At 34.5% G+C, this 19,176-nt stretch overlaps 2 protein-coding genes across 2 annotated transcripts in view; one reads left to right on the top strand and one right to left on the bottom strand.

Moving 5' to 3' along the window:
* The window catches only part of LOC121419097 (ribosomal protein S6 kinase alpha-5-like), a 72,940-nt gene extending 72,323 nt beyond the window's left edge, over positions 1 to 617 (bottom strand). Inside the window, exon 1 of the mRNA XM_041613408.1 lies at positions 468 to 617. Within this exon, the coding sequence (XP_041469342.1) occupies positions 468 to 522 (55 nt within the window). The 5' untranslated portion in view covers positions 523 to 617. The remainder of the gene's footprint in view (positions 1 to 467) is intronic.
* A 4,427-nt stretch (positions 618 to 5,044) lies between these two features.
* Positions 5,045 to 15,518, top strand: LOC121419099 (pleckstrin homology domain-containing protein 1-like). The gene is made up of 2 exons (XM_041613409.1): positions 5,045 to 5,362; positions 7,112 to 15,518. Exons 1-2 carry the CDS (start codon positions 5,114 to 5,116, stop codon positions 7,328 to 7,330), a joined length of 468 nt encoding a protein of 155 aa, XP_041469343.1. The 5' UTR covers positions 5,045 to 5,113; the 3' UTR covers positions 7,331 to 15,518.
* Positions 15,519 to 19,176: the final 3,658 nt, after the last annotated feature.

Consider the following 19,176-nt stretch of genomic DNA (forward strand, 5'->3'; position numbering starts at 1 on the left):
TAATACACGCGCGCCTATGGGAATCGCGAGCTGTCGAAAAACGCCTAAAATTACACTTTTTTTTTTATTTCAGCGAAAAAAAAGTAATAAAATGTGAAGAACATTACCATCAGACCATATCTCTAAAAAATCTTTACAAGAAATTTCGAAATTACGGAAAAATAGACGCAAACTTGTGGAAAAAAAATCTCGTACTGGGTGGGACAACTCGGCCCGCGGTCCGAGATGTCCCGTGGTCCGAGTTGTCCCGTCCCCCACCGATAGATACACTGACTTAGGCCTACAGTGAGTTAGTTCAGCGCGAACTCCTCTACCGGCGCCGGCCGCGACAGCAGCGCGACGCGCTGTACCGTACCGTATACCGTACCGAATACGAAACCAGTGCCTGTCATAATAATATTTTGGAGAAGAGGTCCCACATAATTGACCATGTTTTACAATTTCTTACGAAAATTAAGTATACTTACCATGTTTCAGTTCATGCCTGACCATCAATGTATCTCCAACATTAGTCTGCGCCATTTCCACACTCCGTCAGTAGAATTTAGGGCAAATTTGCCCACTTCTAAGGCCTGAATGCTGTTGCAAAGTTTCACTTTCCAGGAAAATAATATCTGAATAACATTGAACAGATAAAGTTCGCAGATGGCGCTAGACTGCAAATTTTCCTGCACTACTCGTTGATAGTGGTGGTGGTGGTGGTGATGATGATGATGATGATGTTGTTGATGGGGACATTTTATTTACTTTTTGAAATAATAAAAAAGATGGGTATTTTGCTAAATATCATGAGACCACGAAGTGGGAGGTGTAACTTTTTTGTCATTTCAATAAAGAACGAGCTATTTATCTCATTAAACATAATAATGTGAAGCATGAATTGATTATTTTCTCATGTGGACGAAGAGTATCTTTATACCTAACGCAGTGCAAATGCAAAACGCTGAAAATATATGCAGGCCTATAACCTGTAAAGGGGGGATTCAAAAGAGCTGTTTATGCTGAATTCGGGAAAAGGATACGTTATCTAGCTCCCATCTCGTTAGTCAAATAATGCGAGCGCATAGGGTGAGCTGAAAATTTATTTCAACGCTAATGAACAAATCTCGCATCTCGCTGGAAAAAAAAAACAATGTAACTCGAATCGCGAGCAGAATAAAGATTTTAGCAAGTTGACTTAATTAAGTCCCATGTTATCCTCTTTAGTTTATTATTATCTCGTGCACTCAAGGTAGGGCCTAATGTGAGCGCAAAGCAAAAGGCGTTTTTTATGTATAAAATGTAGCCCCATACTTAACTTTTTTAATTTCCAATTATTTCCCTCCCTTTCTTTCTCCAATTTCCTTCCTTTCCTCCTTTCACCTTTTCCTGATTTTTCTCTTCCTTTTTTTTCTGTTGGCGAACAGCAGAACCCCCCCCCCTGGATGCGGGCCTGTAAACTGATAAATAATTTCATACTCATCATAAAATCAAAGAACAAAGAATATCATTAACAGGTACAAATAAGACATGATAAATCTCTTCAATGAATATTATACGCCTGGTCCTTTATAATTCCATTCATTTAAACAGGAAGGGAGAGAGAGGAGGAAGAGAGGGGAAGAGACAGACACACTCACATATCGCAAACATGTTATGTAATCCTTCTCCTCCACTGATATCAGCTCCCTCCAAACCAGATCATGCCCCTACAATCGTGCCCTTACTTTTTTACCTAAAGAAATGGAAATTCTAAGCACTTTTGTAACTTAAACAGAATAGGTATGTATCTAAACAATATTGATGCGAGCGCGAAGCACGAGTGGAAAATTTTGAGATTTAGACCTGCTGAACGAGGCACTCGATCCATCCATGTTTCGTAAATCATGAAAAGGATAATTAATTGGGGATCTTCCCTACATTAATAATGCGAGCGCAAAGTGCAGGAAGAAAATTTTTATATACATTTTGAATTGATCGAAAAGGTACCTCAGTGGTAAGGACTACTTGCAATTAGCCATGAAGACATTACATATTTCAATAATCAATTAATGCGAGCGCGAGCTGAAAAAATTGACATCTTTACATAAAGAATGGAAATTTTTAATCAATCGTGAACAGGATAGCTATAAAACTAAACAGTTGATGCGAGAGCGAAAAAAAAATCGAGATTTAGATTGACATTTCTACAAAATTTTAATCAATCGTGAACATGATAGCTCTATAACTAAACAATTGATGCGAGCGCGAAGCGCGAGCGAAAAAAAAATCGAGATTTAGATTGACATTTCTACAAAATTTTAATCAATCGTGAACATGATAGCTCTATAACTAAACAATTGATGCGAGAGGGAAGCACAAGCGAAAAAAAAATCGAGATTTAGATCTAAAAAATGATACCCTCTATTCATGTTTTGTAAATTATGAAAAGAATGAGTAATAGTGGGTCTTCCTTCAAGCGGCGAGCACAAAGCGCGAACAGAAAGTTTTTGGTATATTGTGATCCGAAACTGGATAATGATTTAAATAGAGAACAAGTTGAGTATCTGAATATCTAGGCATTCTAAATATATTGTATTATGAAAATCAAAGCAAGCGTGAAGAGCGAGCTTAAACATTTATACTTTTTCAAGCACTTTCAAAGGACCACCCTTTCTTTTCTTTTTGTTTTTCTTGGTCGTCAACACTTGCCCAAGAAAGATACATGGTGTACCGTGAAACCTACTACACTATCTTCTTCGCCATGGAAACCTTCAGAAGTTATACTTTGTAGGAAAATTGTGAGGTGGATATGGATCGCGCGTAATAAAGAGCTGACATTTTTCATTATTATCACATGTCATCATATGAAAATAATGACTATCTTCCTATTCAGTTAATATGTTTTTAACCATTAATGCGAGCGCAAATTGCCAGCCAAAGTTTTGTATACATTCTCATGAAAAAGGGATTTTAAGTAGTTTGTTGTATAATCAATATTGAGACATACATAACTCGCCAATCAAAATGCGAGCGTGCAGCGCTTGCTGATATATTTTGACAATTAGACCTGAAAAGGGATATTTTGAAAACTTTATGGAATACACGAAAATAATAGGTACCTGATAAATTTGAGAGCGCGCAGCGCGAGCAGAAAATGTTAATATTCAGACCATAAAACCGAAATTTTTACAGAGCACTTTTTAAAAATCAATTTGTATATCACACAAAATAATGAAAGTTTGATTTCGATCCGCGGTGAAATATGTTTTGTATATTGACTTTCAAACTTGATAGTTAAACTCCATGTTGAACAAGAAATGAAAATCACCTACAAAAGGCAATGTGAGCGCGAAGCGCGAGCGAAATTTTATGTAGTGACATTAAAGTTTTCCAAGTCTTCCCCTCATCTTATTTTATTCACTCGTCTTCCTCCTCTTCTTTTTTTCTTCTCTTTTCCCTCCCTTTTTGCTCCGCCAATGGGGGGGGGGGCCCTCAGCCCCCCTGGATCCGCCTATGAGCATATAATATATTCATGAAAATGTTCACTTCACATTTAAATAGACATGTACCATTGGTCAGTAAATGTAATAATTATGAAATGAGTCCAAAACTTCCTTCGATATCGAAATCAATATTACGATCAATAAATCGCAAAAACAACCTATATTATGCCGATAAATTGAATCGCTCAGAAAAGTCACATCGTAAATATACTACATATAAAAAATACCCTCACTAAATTATTGCGGAGTGAAAACAGAAAATATTTCACTAACCAATTAATTCGTTTCAAACACGACATCAATAAAACATAAACACTGCCATAAATAAACAAAGCATGAAAGCGCACATAAAAACAATAAAGCACAATAATATTGAAATTCATTATTCTTTTCGCATAGCTGATATATTTCATCGATACTTTACACAAATTGGAAAAAAAGTCTTGCAGACAATATACCATTAACACAAAAGAAATTTACGGATTTCATTCACCAACCAAACCCTAATTCTTTATTTTTAGTACCAGTACATAGGAATGAAATAATAGATATAGTGAACAACTTAAAAAAAAGCTGTGCATCTACCATGTTCACAGCGTATATCTGTTAACCTTAATGAAGCAACCATCAAAATGTACTCCTTAAAGTACAAGTACTATAATAACATATTTTTGTTGAAATTATATTTCAAGAATGCATCATGACTTTGCTCCAGAATGCTCGAAGGATTATATTCTCGTTTTGAGGGAGGTGTGAGAAAATTCTATTGGCTAACCTTGTTCCTGGATGAGTGACTTTGACCAGAGTTTAATGTTTGTATAATATCATTAGCCAAATTTTACATGCTGGTGAATAATTAATCACAGAAAGTTGAAGGGAATTCCTCCGGCCTGTCGCCACTTCCCAGAGTAGAATCTTAATGTTCATTTGTTGTACATTCACTGGCGAATCCAGGGGGCACAGCCCGCCCGTGCCCCCCCCTTTAGAATCAAAATTAAAAATTTTAATGTAAGAATGACATTAAAAGTGAGGTGTGCCCCCTCTTTTTAAAGTGAATACTTTTTTTCAGCTTGTCAAATTTTCTCTGGTACGGAATATCGTTAATTTGGGGTTAAAACCCCCTTTTTTCTCAATTTTCCCCAGAAAAATGCCCCCCCTTGGAAAATCCTGGATCCACCCTGGACATATTTGTCATGTTAGTTCTCATTCGGGTTTAACAAATTTGATATTGAATGGAAGGTACTTCATTCTTTATCTACTTGGGAGAAAATTTAAGTATTGTTTACTATTCATTTATTGATTTTGTAATAATTTTTGTTTGTTTATACTACTACCAAATAAAATGCCTTTGGAGAGCTAAAAAAATTTTAAAACGATGCATTTCGATGACGAAGCGAAAGTGAAATTTTCAAACAGATAAAAGAAAATTTAAATATTCGAAGAGGGAAAAATGCTGTTTTGGAGCATTGTCGGACAGAAATGTGCTCCTGGACCCCATCCTGACTCTCACAAAAGTTTGATAAGTACTACACATAGGTACAGTTCTTAGCCACCTTGCGGATACCATAATACTATTATTGACAAACATTGTGTGTACATGGTTGGAATTGGCTATTTGCAATTGCATTGCATTGAGAATCAAAACAACCATGGCTGCCAAACCAGGGAGGAACGGCTCCTGCTCTTCTCACGCCTCAGAGAGATCTTCTGCCTGTTCTTCCTCCAATTCATCAGGCTCCAAGAACAACACTTTAAGCACGAGAAGTAGCCATGATATTTATGACTTGGATGACACAAAATGCGGCTGGTTATTGAAAAGATCCCGGGTGTCGAAAAAATGGAAAAAGCGTTGGTTCGCGTTGAGGAGGGATGAGCTCATTTATGGACACAACTCAGAGGTGATGAATAATTGAAGCGGCTGTGTGATGATCATGTGATGTGCATGTCATGGTTGAAATGATGATGAGTTGGTTTTGGAGGCGGGGAGAAAAAGAGGAAACTGGGTGGATAGTAGACACCTGGCAGCCGTCTGTTACGAGGAGTTTTCTAACATTTTAAATTTTTTTAAAATTCTCCACGTACACAGACGGCTCGCTAGCGTGCAGCCGCCATTATTGCCATTAGGGGAGTTACAATGCATATTCCCCTCGATGGGGCTCATCGATTTTTGTCTTTATTTCATGAAAAAATAAAAAGAACTGTACCAAAATAAAGATAATTATTCCTTTTTGGCCTGAAATGCACCAAAATGGGGGAAAAATACTTTAATTTAAAGTATATTTTTTGAAAGTTTAAAAAAGGAAAAAATAGTGGCTTACTTTGGCTGTCGCGCAACTTCACTTCCCTGTTTTATCCAAACTTAATACATAAACATATGGCCATTGAATCCCTGTGCAGATTGCGCTAGAACTTTGGTCTCTGTATTTGGTGAGTGGAGCCAACGGAGTTTAGCGGGACACCAACATAACAGAGACCGAAGCTTTGTTTTGGTCTAGGTGGATAGTAGAGCTACCCATCCTGGTACTGGTGGGTGTAGCTGTTCGCAAGTTAAGAGTGACTTTAAGAACAACTGGTGATCCTTTCTTGTGGTAAATGGTAGATTCATTGTTGATGGTTTAGAGCGTAAAAAGGATTACCAGTCGTTCTTAAAGTCGCTCTTATTGTCTTAACTTACTTGTACATCTGAATTAATTTGGAAAGTATTACTATTACAGTTTGATGATGAAAATTATAGAATAATGAGAGTGGTCACATGATTTGTAATGTTATTAATAATATTGCGCCCTAGTCTTGAGGACTCCATAATGATGTTTTTTTTAAATATTTTGACAGATACTTCGTCATCATGGAGTCTTGAACCCCCGGCCATATATGTATAAGAGACACAAGTACACAAAGATGGATTTCCTTAGGAAATCCGTAGTTAGAGGGTGAAATCGGTTTGTAGGGTTGAATTTTATTTATGAACCTTCAGGCGCCTAATGTGTATAAAGGGATAACAATTATTTCCTTACATGTAGTATAAATCGTAAAATGAGACGTTTCTTACCAGACCCGATCTCCTGTACGTTTGTAGATCCCTTGATCCGTTTGTCAACAAAGCAAAGACAATAGGCCTGATCCTTGAACCACTTTTGTGATAACGTACATCCGACTAGTGATGCCATTTTGAAGAACAATTTTTAGATAAAAATTATTATTTCACAAATACTAAAATTTAATACGTGATTATAAATAATATATGTTTACAGATATCAATACAACAATCCCTAAGAGTCTGTTTTCATTCCCTTAACATGCAAAAATGAAAGTTGTTTATTCTTATTCATATATGGCCGGGGATTCAAGACTCCACGATGAAGAAGTATGTCAAAATATTAAAAAAACATCATAGAGTCCTATAGACTAATTACGCCCCTAGTGACGGTGTAGAAGGTCTAACTTAAGGGAAGTTAAGCTCTAATAAAAAACAAAAACAAATGTACCTCATTGAGGTGCAATTAATTTGGGTGGGGTCAGTTGTCTCCAATAAAAAAAAAATAAACCAAAAAGCTAAACATTTTAACTGCATGAAAATGAATATATAGGACTATTATATAATTATATTTATGAAATGTTTTTTGTTTTATTTTCTTCCTTTCATGTAGTCATTGGACAAAAGCATACCATTGGATGGGACAGACATTTCAGATTCAATCATGGACCAAAAGTTGTTTGTGTTCAAACTCCAGCCACTGAACTACAATCGGTCCTTCTTTCTGCAAGCAGAAAATGAAGCCGACCAGTTGGAGTGGATGTCGGCCATTTGTTTTGCCAAAGCAACCAGTCATCAAACTGACAAGTCAAAGTCATGTGTTCTACAGTGAATCCTTGTTCAAGAGAAGGCAACAAATTGTTGAAGTCTTTCTGGGAACAGAGGCGAAGAATCAATGAATATGCTGCTCTCACATCATCTGAAAGGAGTTGTAAGGTCAGGACAATGTAAAGCTGCCTGGGTGAAGATTTATGGTTGTGGAGTTACATGTATTTAGAGGGTGAGCAGGCCACAGGAAATATGCTCATTTTATATGTAGCTGTTCAAGAATGGAAGACCAAAAGTTAAGTCTAACTATTTATTCTAGCTCTATTTCTCTTGAACATCTTCCAGAGGTGATGGTATTAATTGAACTGTGCAGAACATTTTTAAAAAGAAAGGCATCAGCTCCAAGTCCAAGGTGAGACCATTCTGAGTTTAAGGAGGGTGAATGAATGCCGGAATGTCATCAGAGTGCTTGTCTGAGTTTTATCCAACATGGCAACAACCAGAGACATCAGGATTGCCCTTGAGATATATCTTCTAGGAATGAAGGTCACAAAAAGACATCATTACAAATGATAATAGCTAGCCACACTTTGTTGTAATGATTGATTAGCCAGGGAACTTTAAGAAGCTTATTAAACAGAATGAAAATAATGAGCAAGTTCAACAGTAGGGGCCTATATGTGTAGCCTTTTCACTCAATTTACTGCTGTCTCTCTCACTATTCTACATGTATCTAAATCAATAATATGTGCATAAGATACAAATTTGATTGGTTTATGAAAGCTGCAAATATTTCACATTTACTAATTTAGTGTAGCACATAGTGGCACCAGTAGTGTCAAGAACCAACAATTATTTTTCCGATTCTGTTATGTTACGACAATAGAATTTTGCATACACTTTACTTTGTATACAATACTGACAAATATAATTTCACAAATCAAATCAGGAGACTTGAGATATTCTAAGATTCAGGATCTTTATGATACATGTATAGATGTGTAGTTTTACAAGTGTGCAACCAAAAATATAAAAGCAAATGTGGTAAATCATTCATGATCACTGTAGCAATGATTTGTTTCAATACAATCGTTTTTAATGGAGCAATACATTGATGGATATACCCAATGTGTCTTACAAAAAAGCTAACTGCCATTCATATCACATAGCTTTATAAAAATAATAACTCTTTTATAGATTTGTAATAGTTTGGACTTGAGTGGTTGTTTGTGGTTAATATTATGTACAGAAATGTAGTGCCTTGCAGTAAAAAATAATTTGTATACACTAAAGACCCCTGAGATTGACTGTAGATTGTAAAATGTAGTTAAAGTGCATTTTGTATGTCACTCGTACATGTACATGTATGGGGTCTGCAATAAATGGAAATCAAAACTGGCTTGCATTACGGTAATACAGAAATCATTGATTAAATATTTTTATTATTTTGATATTTCTAGTAACTTTAAAATGCAAAAGTAAAGTGATTAAGAATACATAGAGATAAAATGATTCCATTAATATTAACTTTGTGTACAAGTGTTATTATATATATGGTTGTTTTCATCTTTGGGGGGAAAAAAGATGAAAATTGATGGGTTTACAGTTACAAGCATTTGTAGAGGCCGTAGTTGACCTGATTTAAGCAGTTGGCACAGGGCAAGTCTACATGTACAGAACCACAAGGTATACATGTAGATCAAATGCAGCTATAGTAAGTTACAGTTAGTCCAAGTGTACAATGCAGGTTGACATAACTTTTATTTGTATAGTGAAAGTGAAAGCTGATCCTTATTAACATTTTGACAGGGAATGAATACCAAATGGACTATTCAAGTAAATTATGGGCAAGATCTTTTAATTATACACATATATCTAATGCCTTTTTGCCAATAAAAAGCAAAGTTGCTGAAAATGAGATGATGCACATTAGTAAGAAGAGGCTTTGTGATTAAAGCGAAGACTTTTTTTGTACCCAACCTCTACTCGACTTGTTGAAAAAATCAGGAAATGGTGTACTGTAAAGGTTTTCCGTGCATTAAACAAGTGCATGCATGAAATATTTGCTTTCAATTACATGTACTATAAATCACTGTATAATAATTTTAAATTACACCATCTTTTAGAAATCTCTTGATTGTGGGATTTTAAGTCACCCTCTGGAAGTTTTTATAATTTTCCATCATACTGTACGTAATTGTCAAAAGAAAAATGCCGTTCCAGCTTTTTACATGGAGCATCAATAAGAACAAAGGTTTGATAAGCAGTGATGTCACTTGTGGTTTTAATAATTTCCGTAAGTCATATTTCAAGAGTAGTTTTGTCCTGTTTTTCATTTGGTCTTGGGGACAGCAATATATTCAGGATATTGGTTTGTCAATTTTGCAATGTTTGATTTCCATTGTGGTCATAAACAAATAAGATTTCTCACTTTCACTTTAATTTGATTATTGCAATTATTTGATTTTATGAATTTTGTGAAAATAGATGACAAGGTCTGCAAAAGGTTCAGATATACTGCAGGAAAGATTATTCCTAGTCAGAATTGCATTCTTTCCAATTTTACACTTTGTATGTGGTGTATTTTCATTGAGATGTATTACAAATGTGTGACTAAATATTGTTCTGAAATTTCCAGTTGTATTGCCATGTGTATATTTAATGTATCGTGCATTGGTCAGATCGCGCACTACTCTGTATTTACACGATCAATGAGATTACACATTCAATTAAATGTGTATGTTGGCAATTTTCTTGATATCATTTATCTCTGTGAAAAAGCCCCTTGATGGTGAAATACATATACATGTACATGTATGTCAGTTTTATGCTGATACCAGTGATCACAAATTAAGATCTTGACATGAATTTTGTTGCTGCTTTACCGTACTGCTGTGGTATAATACTGTATCATATTATCTTTATAGTACCTGCATTATTGGTATCCTATTGATCTGATTTGTATTTATTTCTGGATTTACATAACATGTATATTGTACAATACCTTAACCTACTATTCAATAAGAAAAGTTCAACCACCGAAAATATGCGGAGTAGTTTTCCACGTGTATGGGGTGTAGATCATTATTTGTTTAAGGAGACACTGTAATGGTATTACACAGTTCAAAGTCCTATCTTGTTTGCCAAATTTCTCCAGGTTATTATGAATTGATAAGCTAGATTGGTCCACCTGTCATGTATTATAATTCAAGGGTATTCTTTTTTTTTTATATGGTTTAGTTTTGTGTTTGTGCAATTTTAGAAAGTGTAAGTTTGTACTACATGCATATCTCTGATTATGAAGTATATTTCCTTTTCGGGAAAGTCCCTTTTTTATCGCCCACCCTCAAAATGTGAGAATCAAATAGAGTCATACTGTTGCAGTTCTTGTCACTATTCCTGTTATTGTAAGTGAGCACAAATGTAATACAACACGTGATGGAGACTGTGTATGAATGAAGAGTATCTGGTTATATATTTTTTCATCTGTTATATTTGATATAAAACTTAATCTTTCCCTTTTATATTGCATCCATGATGTGATGCTTGTACTCTTGAGTCAAGACTTTAGTTTCATTTTAAAGGTGGTAATAACAGATTTTCAAATTTCAATTCAAAATTACACATTTGTATTAAAATTTCTCTTCTGTACCCTTTATTTATTCATAATATTGGTGAAAAGGAAACAAGTTACTACTCCTCGGAGTTCTCAAATATAGAACTTTTATTTCTTTATGTTATATTTATTTCACTTTTAGATAGATATAAATGAAGATAACAGTAAAATTTCATCAGTCTAAACAACATAATGATTTTTAAGGACACCATAGCCTATGTGTTTGATTGGTATGGAATCCTGCATATGTACAATGTATATTTCCAACCTGTATTTCAGATGGTTAAGTTACTGCGTTTGGTCGTGGTACATATAGATATTTTTATCACAATCGAACCATTATATCATTCCAGTATTTAAAATACTCTATCTTTATGTAGCATTGATTTTAATTTTGATATCAATATTCATTTTTTTTTATTCAAATGCATGTAGTTACTTTTCATTAACATTATTTACTTACATGATCAAATATTAACTTGCCTAAAGCAGAGCTTATTGAAAAGTTATTTATATGAGTAAATACATGCATGTCCCAAAGTGTTATTTGTGGTGAATACAAGTTAAGTATTTAATAATACTGAGTAATAATAATAATAACGCGCCTCGGAATAGAATATTTCTAGATAGATGGCGCTATATAAATGCCTATTATTATTATTTCCTGACCTTTTGTAGGACAATATATTGTTATATGCACTGTCCAATATGAAAATAATTTACCTATCCCATATCTAGTGAAATCCCCAATGATACTCAACATGTAACCTATTATACTGTTTTTGCCAAATGTGTTCACATTTTTGCAAGAGTATTTTTAGCTGTGATGTGATGGTTATAACAAAGGAAAATTATACTCATGTGTTTTGTCAAAATATCTATAAATGAAACCACTTGTTCATCTATTAATAGACATGATCAGTTGTGTGCAGTAAGGTCGATAATCCTTTTCCTCACTCTACATTATGTGATACACTTACATTACATGATACTCCTACTTACAAGTATAAGTAATTTGAGTGTATGGTTGCATTTAGCAGTAGGTTTTGCATAGACATTGCATAACATTTTGTATGACTTCATTAGCATGTTCTCATTACTAAGGGTAATGCTGGGACTTCCAAGATAGCGGGACATTGAGCGTTCACTGAGGATAATGATGTGATAGTGGAACCTCTAGTGTGCTCCCAGAAAGGTCATTTACCTTCTTTGTATTCTCACTACAAGCACCAATCATTATCTTTAGTTCATTTGTTAGCCTCAAGAACCCTGTGCTTATTACCATTGATAATGATATCACCATGGAAACTGAATAAATTAAAAATTGAGGGCAACCACTGGATTTCTACCACTACCAACAAGCAAATAACATTCTTCTGAGGAAGTTTTTACCAGAGTTGGGCTAGCAGGACTGCCACACCACTTTCCTATGTTGGATTTAAAAAAAAAAGTTTTCCTTGTTCCACTACAAAACCCACTAGTAATGATATTAAACATTTCTTTGTTTATTAGATTCCTGATACAGTACAGTATACAGTTATTGACAGAAGAAAGAAACAGAGATTTTGTTTGGCACTGTTTCATCTGTACCCATTGTTTCATCAAATGACAGGAAATATCAAACTTTGCCAAGTTTATAATTTAATACAAGAGAAACTAAGTTCTTAATCTAATAACTTTGTTCTATTGTTTGCAATATTCCAAGGCTTTGACATTATAATACACATGTTGTACATTCATAATCAGAGATGCTACAATAGGGAATCCTACCTTTTTGCAACATATTTGCAGGCATACAAAGTGCAATGTTGGTTAAAGCATGGTAACCACCCCCCCCCCAAAAAAAAAGAACTGTCTGTCACAATTCAAATCCAATACTTGATTGCATGCCAGCCCTAAACGATGCGGAGGATCTTTGTCTTCAACTTTCTAATGCTCAATCACTAAAATTTGAAAGATTAATGTGCAGTCCCTTTTAAAAATCAAAATAAATACATCGAATGAGGGCACTGGTGAGTCAAAGAATTGTGACTAGTAGTGTAGATGTCCTCAAATTCAAACTTTAAATTTTCATAGTGAATCAAGAGATTAAAAATAATTCAATTTCCACAACACAATTTCAATGTTAGATGATGATACTGGAGTATGTAAGTAATTTACACTTACTGTCTCTTCACCAAAGTTTCAGAAAGGCTTTAAAGGTCCCTTACAGATAATTACCCTACCTTTTTCATCAGTTGTAAGTGGTATGCTGGAGTATTTAAAGCACTGTTTTCATTTCATGTGATTTACTATACTCAAGAGCAACATTATTATTTTATTAGCTCATCACCTTGTTATGCGTTGATCAACATGTTTCATCACCTTTTATTTGTCTTATTTTTAAAAGATATATCTTGAATAACATCAGTCATGCGTATCTGTAATGTTATCTAATTATAATTTAGGTCATTTTTATTCTGTTATATGAAAGTAAATTCATTGTATTTGTTCATTTCAGCATTATGAAAGATTCTTCTTCACAATAATGCACTGGTCATGAACATGTCATGGATGTATGTTTGAATTTTAAAAATTTTATTCTGTAAGCTTTAGTCTTGCTACTTGCCCCAATCTGATGTGTGATAAATTGTCATTCAAAATCTTAGAATAGAGGTATTTGGGTGTTGGTTGTATTGCCATGTAAGATGTAGAATATTGCCAATTTGATGCTGCTGCTGCATGATAAAAGGATAAAAGTGATGCAAGGAAAACATTGATTTTGTTCTACGTGTAAATATATACTCAATGTTGCATGTTATCAATTTCAAAATATACTTTTCCTTCTTGATTTTTTTAAAACACTATTTGATGTTATAGGTATTTAAATCCATGGTGTATTTCTAACACCCATGTTTGTGGATCTCAGAAAACTGAGTGGTGTTCTTAACACTGTAGATTTGACAGTCAACGTGTAATGTATTCCAAACACCAACCTGTACTTAATCTCTATAGAAACAGATGGTCAATATTAATAGTCCCTTCATATATCCATTGTGCACTTTTACTCATAGTATGCAAGCAGCTTTTAATTTCGTGATGGTATTATCCTCTCTTGAAATAAGAGCATATGAACTCACCCCAGGTGTGTGTACTTCTGATGAGTTAATCTCTTTAAAGGGACACATACCAGACAGTCAAAATAAAATTTGGATGTGAATGATGTGAAGTAATTTAGATTTTTGTTGTTGTTGAGTGAATCATTTATAAAACATTTATAAATGCCAAACATAGGCTTATGTACTTATGTGTTATAAATAGCCAATGGTGTCAGAAGATCATACCGATTATGTAATATTTTAATATTCTGCTCTGTAAAACTTAGAAATGGTTTGACTGCAAATGAAACATGTAGAGACCAGACTTAGTGTACATTTGTTTTGAAGCAAGTATTCTGTACATGATCTAAGGAAAGTTTTGTCAAGATGGATAATGATGTTTGAACAATGTTTCATTTTATTCTTAAGTTTTCTTCCTTCAGCAGTTAGAAAAAAGCAGATTTGCCTGGCTACACATACTGTAGCTTTCTATGATGGTCACCTGTACCTGTATTATCACCTGCTATATGTACTTCCTCTCTAGGTATATGTTTATATATAAAGTGACAATCTGACTGTCCATATAAAATAGCTGCTGTCTAAAGTGATGATAGAGTGGACCTGTTTATTATAAAGATATCTCAATGGAGTCTACAGTGTTTTTTTTTTTGGGGGGGGGGTAGATTATCCCCTAAATTTAGAGTAAACAAATATGTAATTTCAATTTGAAATGACTTGATTCTGTCAAGAATCAATGATCGATTGTATTTTTTTCTTTGTTATAGTAATATTACTTGCCCTTTGAACATGACTTTCAAGGACACATGAATGTTTTGTGAAGGATGTGAATATTGAAAAAATGTATGCTTTGAAAGTTCACTTAACAAACTTGGGAGAGGGTTCTGAGCTTGTTAAATGTGAGAACCGTTCACCAAAAGTTTTATCATTTTTTTAAGATTCTGATGAACTAAAAGGGGGATGCTTCTGAACCAAAGTTTGTTTCATAAACCCTTTTACTTGGGGAAAGTGGTCTAAACTTGCAACTGAAGAGGCTCTAAGTGGGGCTTGCTCATTGAAGGCCTCTTGTGCACATCAAGTGTAATTGCGCTAGACTTGTCATAAGACCCACTGGTTGATTAAAGTGTCAAGGTCTGTGCTTGCAGACTATTTATCCCACCCAACCCCTGCATATGTTCAGTGAGCTGTTTGGCATCGATTTTGAAGTTGGATTTGTCCATTTTTATGACATTCGCATCCTTTGCAAATTGTTTGTGTGCCACTCAATCATCAATATGTAGTAGAGACTATTTTATTGTAGTTGTATCTGTCTTTTTCTCCAACTTTCACCAAATATTCATTCAGCTGTGATTTATATATTGATTGTTATGTCATCTGAAATTTGTAAATAATAGTAGCAATCAATCAAAATGTATTTATATTCTACTATATATATTTTTGATTTGCTTAAGAACAACACTTGGCCATATTACGGTAAGCATTGTCAATCAAAGCATATAACATGTACTAAACGGAATGATTAAATTGCTAAATGCATAGCAGTTATTGTGTTTGCCAATTTTTATTTATTTTTTGTATGTTACTGTGGAAGACATGTGAAAATGGATAAGGAGGGAGAATTGATCTACCAGAGGGAAAAGCTATAATACAAGAGAGAGAGAAAGAGAGAAGGCGATGTGAAATTGTGATAGATTGAGGCAAGAGAAGTAGAGAAACTGAGGTGAAGGAGGTTGGGTAGAGGAAAGACAGGGGCTGGGTAAGGTGAGAGAAAACAAGTATTGAGGATGACTGAGAGAAGGGATAAGAGAGAGAGAATGAGAAGATGAAAAGAGGGAATACATGTAGGTGGAGTTTGGTGGCAATTCTAGTTTTAGACACCGTTCTCACTACCTAAAACTAGTTTAGTGGTAACTTATAACATGTAGTGAGAACAATCGAAGTGATCTTGGAAGCAATCTTCCAAACCGGTTCATAAAACCACCTCGCAATGTAGTTTTCAAGATCGCTTTGCCTCGTAAAACCAGTTTTAGCGAGAGGACACAACCGTTCTTCGGGAAGCGATCTTTGCACATTTTGAGCGCGCTACTCCAACGACAGGTGTAGAACGCCTACGCTGCAGTTTCGAAATTCGCACCACTGAGAGCGATTCCATAGCAACAAAATCGCTTTATGTGAACTGATTTTGAAGATCACTTTCGTGTGATCAAGTGGGAACGCTAGCAAAGCACTCTTCCAAACTGGTTTCCTGAATCGGTTTCCAGTAAACTAGATTTAGAAAGCGTAATGAGAACAGTGTCTTAGTCTGCTCCATTTCTTCACAATCTTTCCTTTAATGATGTAGTTCCTTCCCCTCTTCCTGTGGAAATAACTTTTTATAATGCTTTGATGCCTTTAAAAAGATTTAACTTGAAACCTAAAGAAAAACCTACAAAAGGGGATTTATCTTGACCGAAATAAAGCATTATCCAGTCTAAATGCTGCTAATAATATCACAATGAACTCAATGGATTCACATTTACCCAATCAAAAAGTGACAAAATATTGCAAAGTAATACCTCGGCCACATTTGCTCTACGGTGGCCTTAGTACAGCAAGTCAAAAACAGCCGTTTTATTCATTTTTACTCAAACCATCTATATGTAGCTGGTACAAAAAATGTTAAAACGGCCGTTTTCGACTCGCCGTACAGCCGCAGTAGAGCAAATGTGACCGAGGTATAAAGCTTGTTACGGAAGACATGCCAGAGAAGACAGGATATCACGGATAGTAACCAGGATGTTCACACCCCAAATGTTTACTTTGACAATACTTTCTCTTTTTAAAGGGTGCATGTTTTTTCAACTAGTTTCTGTTTTATATCTTTTAATCCATCCTTTTTATTCATTCTCCATCTAACTATCCAGCTCTTTCTGTCTTTCATCTTTTTTATGTTCTCTCCTTTCTTTTTCTCCCATCATTTTCATTTTCTCTTTCCATTTAATCCATTTTCTGTCCCCTATGGAATTCAGCTTTTCACCCTCTCCTCCTTTTCTTCCTCGTCAGTCTCTCCTTTTCACTCTCTCTTTTTCCTCAACTTTTAATATCTCCACTTCTTATTCTTTCAAGCTCTTCACTATTTTCTTCCTCTTTACCTCTCTCCTCTATTTATTCCTCTTTTACTAACTCCTCTATTTTCTGGAATCTTTTACTCTCTTGTTTTCCCTATTCCCCACTCCCCCCCCCACCCTCTCTGCCTGACTGTCCCCTTTTCCCTCTCTGCTTTCTTTGTTTCTCTCCCCCTCTCTTTCCTAACTTCTCTCCATCTCTTCAATACCTCTTCCTGTCTTTCATTTGTTCCCCTCTTATATAATTCACCTGACAGCTGTCATCTCACTCAAAAAAGCAAGTACAATTTTTTTTATTTCATCTGACTTATAACTCAAGACTAATGTATTGCACAAGAAAATTAACAACTCTTGGCTTCATCTTTTGCTAACTAGATTTCAAGCTTCATAAACCTACGTAATTCCAACCCACTTTCTAAGATTGATGATGTCTTGCATGTTGAAAACTTTAAAAAATTACAAGAACATTAATTCAAAAACATTTTAATATTTGTACATTTTCATAGCATTCATATACATGTACATGTACTTTGCACTGATTATCAAAGGGTTCAATAAACTTACTTTTTTTTTATTCCAAGTGCGTACTACAAACAGCTTGGAAAAATTAAACAAACCCAAAAAAATTTGAATGAAAAGAAGTACTTTGAAGAAAATATTACAAATAAGGCACATTATCTGCATAATTTATATAAAAAAAAAAGCTGAACAAAACTGAAATAATAGTCCTCACTAAAGATCCAATAATCACTGTCTGCATAATTTCCTTTTCAAGTCTTTCAAATGGGAATGGAGGTGCATGTAATCATTCAGTGGATGGACTTCAATGGAGGACATTTTACTAAAGGTTTACTTAAAGGCTGTCACACCTGGGTGATAAAAACAGCATATGCTGATCCAAGTATGGCAAGCCCATTGCATCATTTATTAATATCCCTTAATATCAAGAATTTAAATATTGATATCAAGGAATCAAATTCTTGACATCCAGAATTCATTTCTTGATACCAGGAATTCATTTTGTGTTGTTATTGAATGACACTTTTATCATGTAGAAATGCAAATATTGAAACATCAGAAAATCATTTTGAATAGTTACTGAATGACAGTTTTAATACGTAAAAAATTCAATATTGATATCAAGAAATAGGATTAAATGATAAAACAGACTGACCAAAGTACATCAGCATCTGGTTAAATCACACAGGTGTGACAGCCTGTAATAGTATTTAATACTCTCTTTATAATTGCTACTCATTTGGCAAGGTTAAATGAATTACATGAATACATTTATATCTGAAACAAAAAGATGTATGAGTATGAGTCTCCATCATAATTCAAAATAATTTTTTCTGCAAATTCCGTACACACATATTTCAGTCAAAGCCTTACTTTATATCAAGACATTCATTTCTATATTCATGGACAAACATGAACCCATCAAAGAATTGGATCGACATATCCAATGTCACCAGACATAATATCATCAAAACATGCCATGACAATCATGATGATGTGCAATTAACGTATAATTAAATGATCACCATCATCAAAATTGAAATTTATGTGCATCAGGTTATTACAAGTCATTATACTTGATGAATGTCGGTCTAAAAGCTCTGATAAGATGCCAGGGTCCTGTTACCCAAAACCAAATTTCACATATTAGCAAATATAGTGAAAGTATTAGGTTGAATGAAAATAAACAGTTATTCAGCTACTGTTACATATAATTGGTAAAAAAAACACAAAAACTGGGACCTTAAGAGCATTTTTAGTTTGTTTTTGTTTTATACTGTACTCCAGTTAAATTACACCAAGCATATATATTTTTTGTTGTACATCACATAGCAAATGCTGACAAAATATGTTGTAGGATGCCCGAAATAACCATGATATAAAACACATCATAATAGACATCATATTTTAATCAAAGAAAAGAGGCAGTGTAGGAGATCACAAGACTTCAATCACTGGCGTAAATCCTTGCGTCACATCTATTTTTCAGGGGGAGATGATCTATTGTTCCATCCCCCCACTTGAATAGCCTGACATCACAGATTTACGCCCATGACTTCAATCATGAGCCATGAGG

The sequence above is a fragment of the Lytechinus variegatus genome, chromosome 7 (genome assembly GCF_018143015.1).
Source record: "Lytechinus variegatus isolate NC3 chromosome 7, Lvar_3.0, whole genome shotgun sequence".
In the NCBI taxonomy this organism is placed as follows: domain Eukaryota; kingdom Metazoa; phylum Echinodermata; class Echinoidea; order Temnopleuroida; family Toxopneustidae; genus Lytechinus; species Lytechinus variegatus.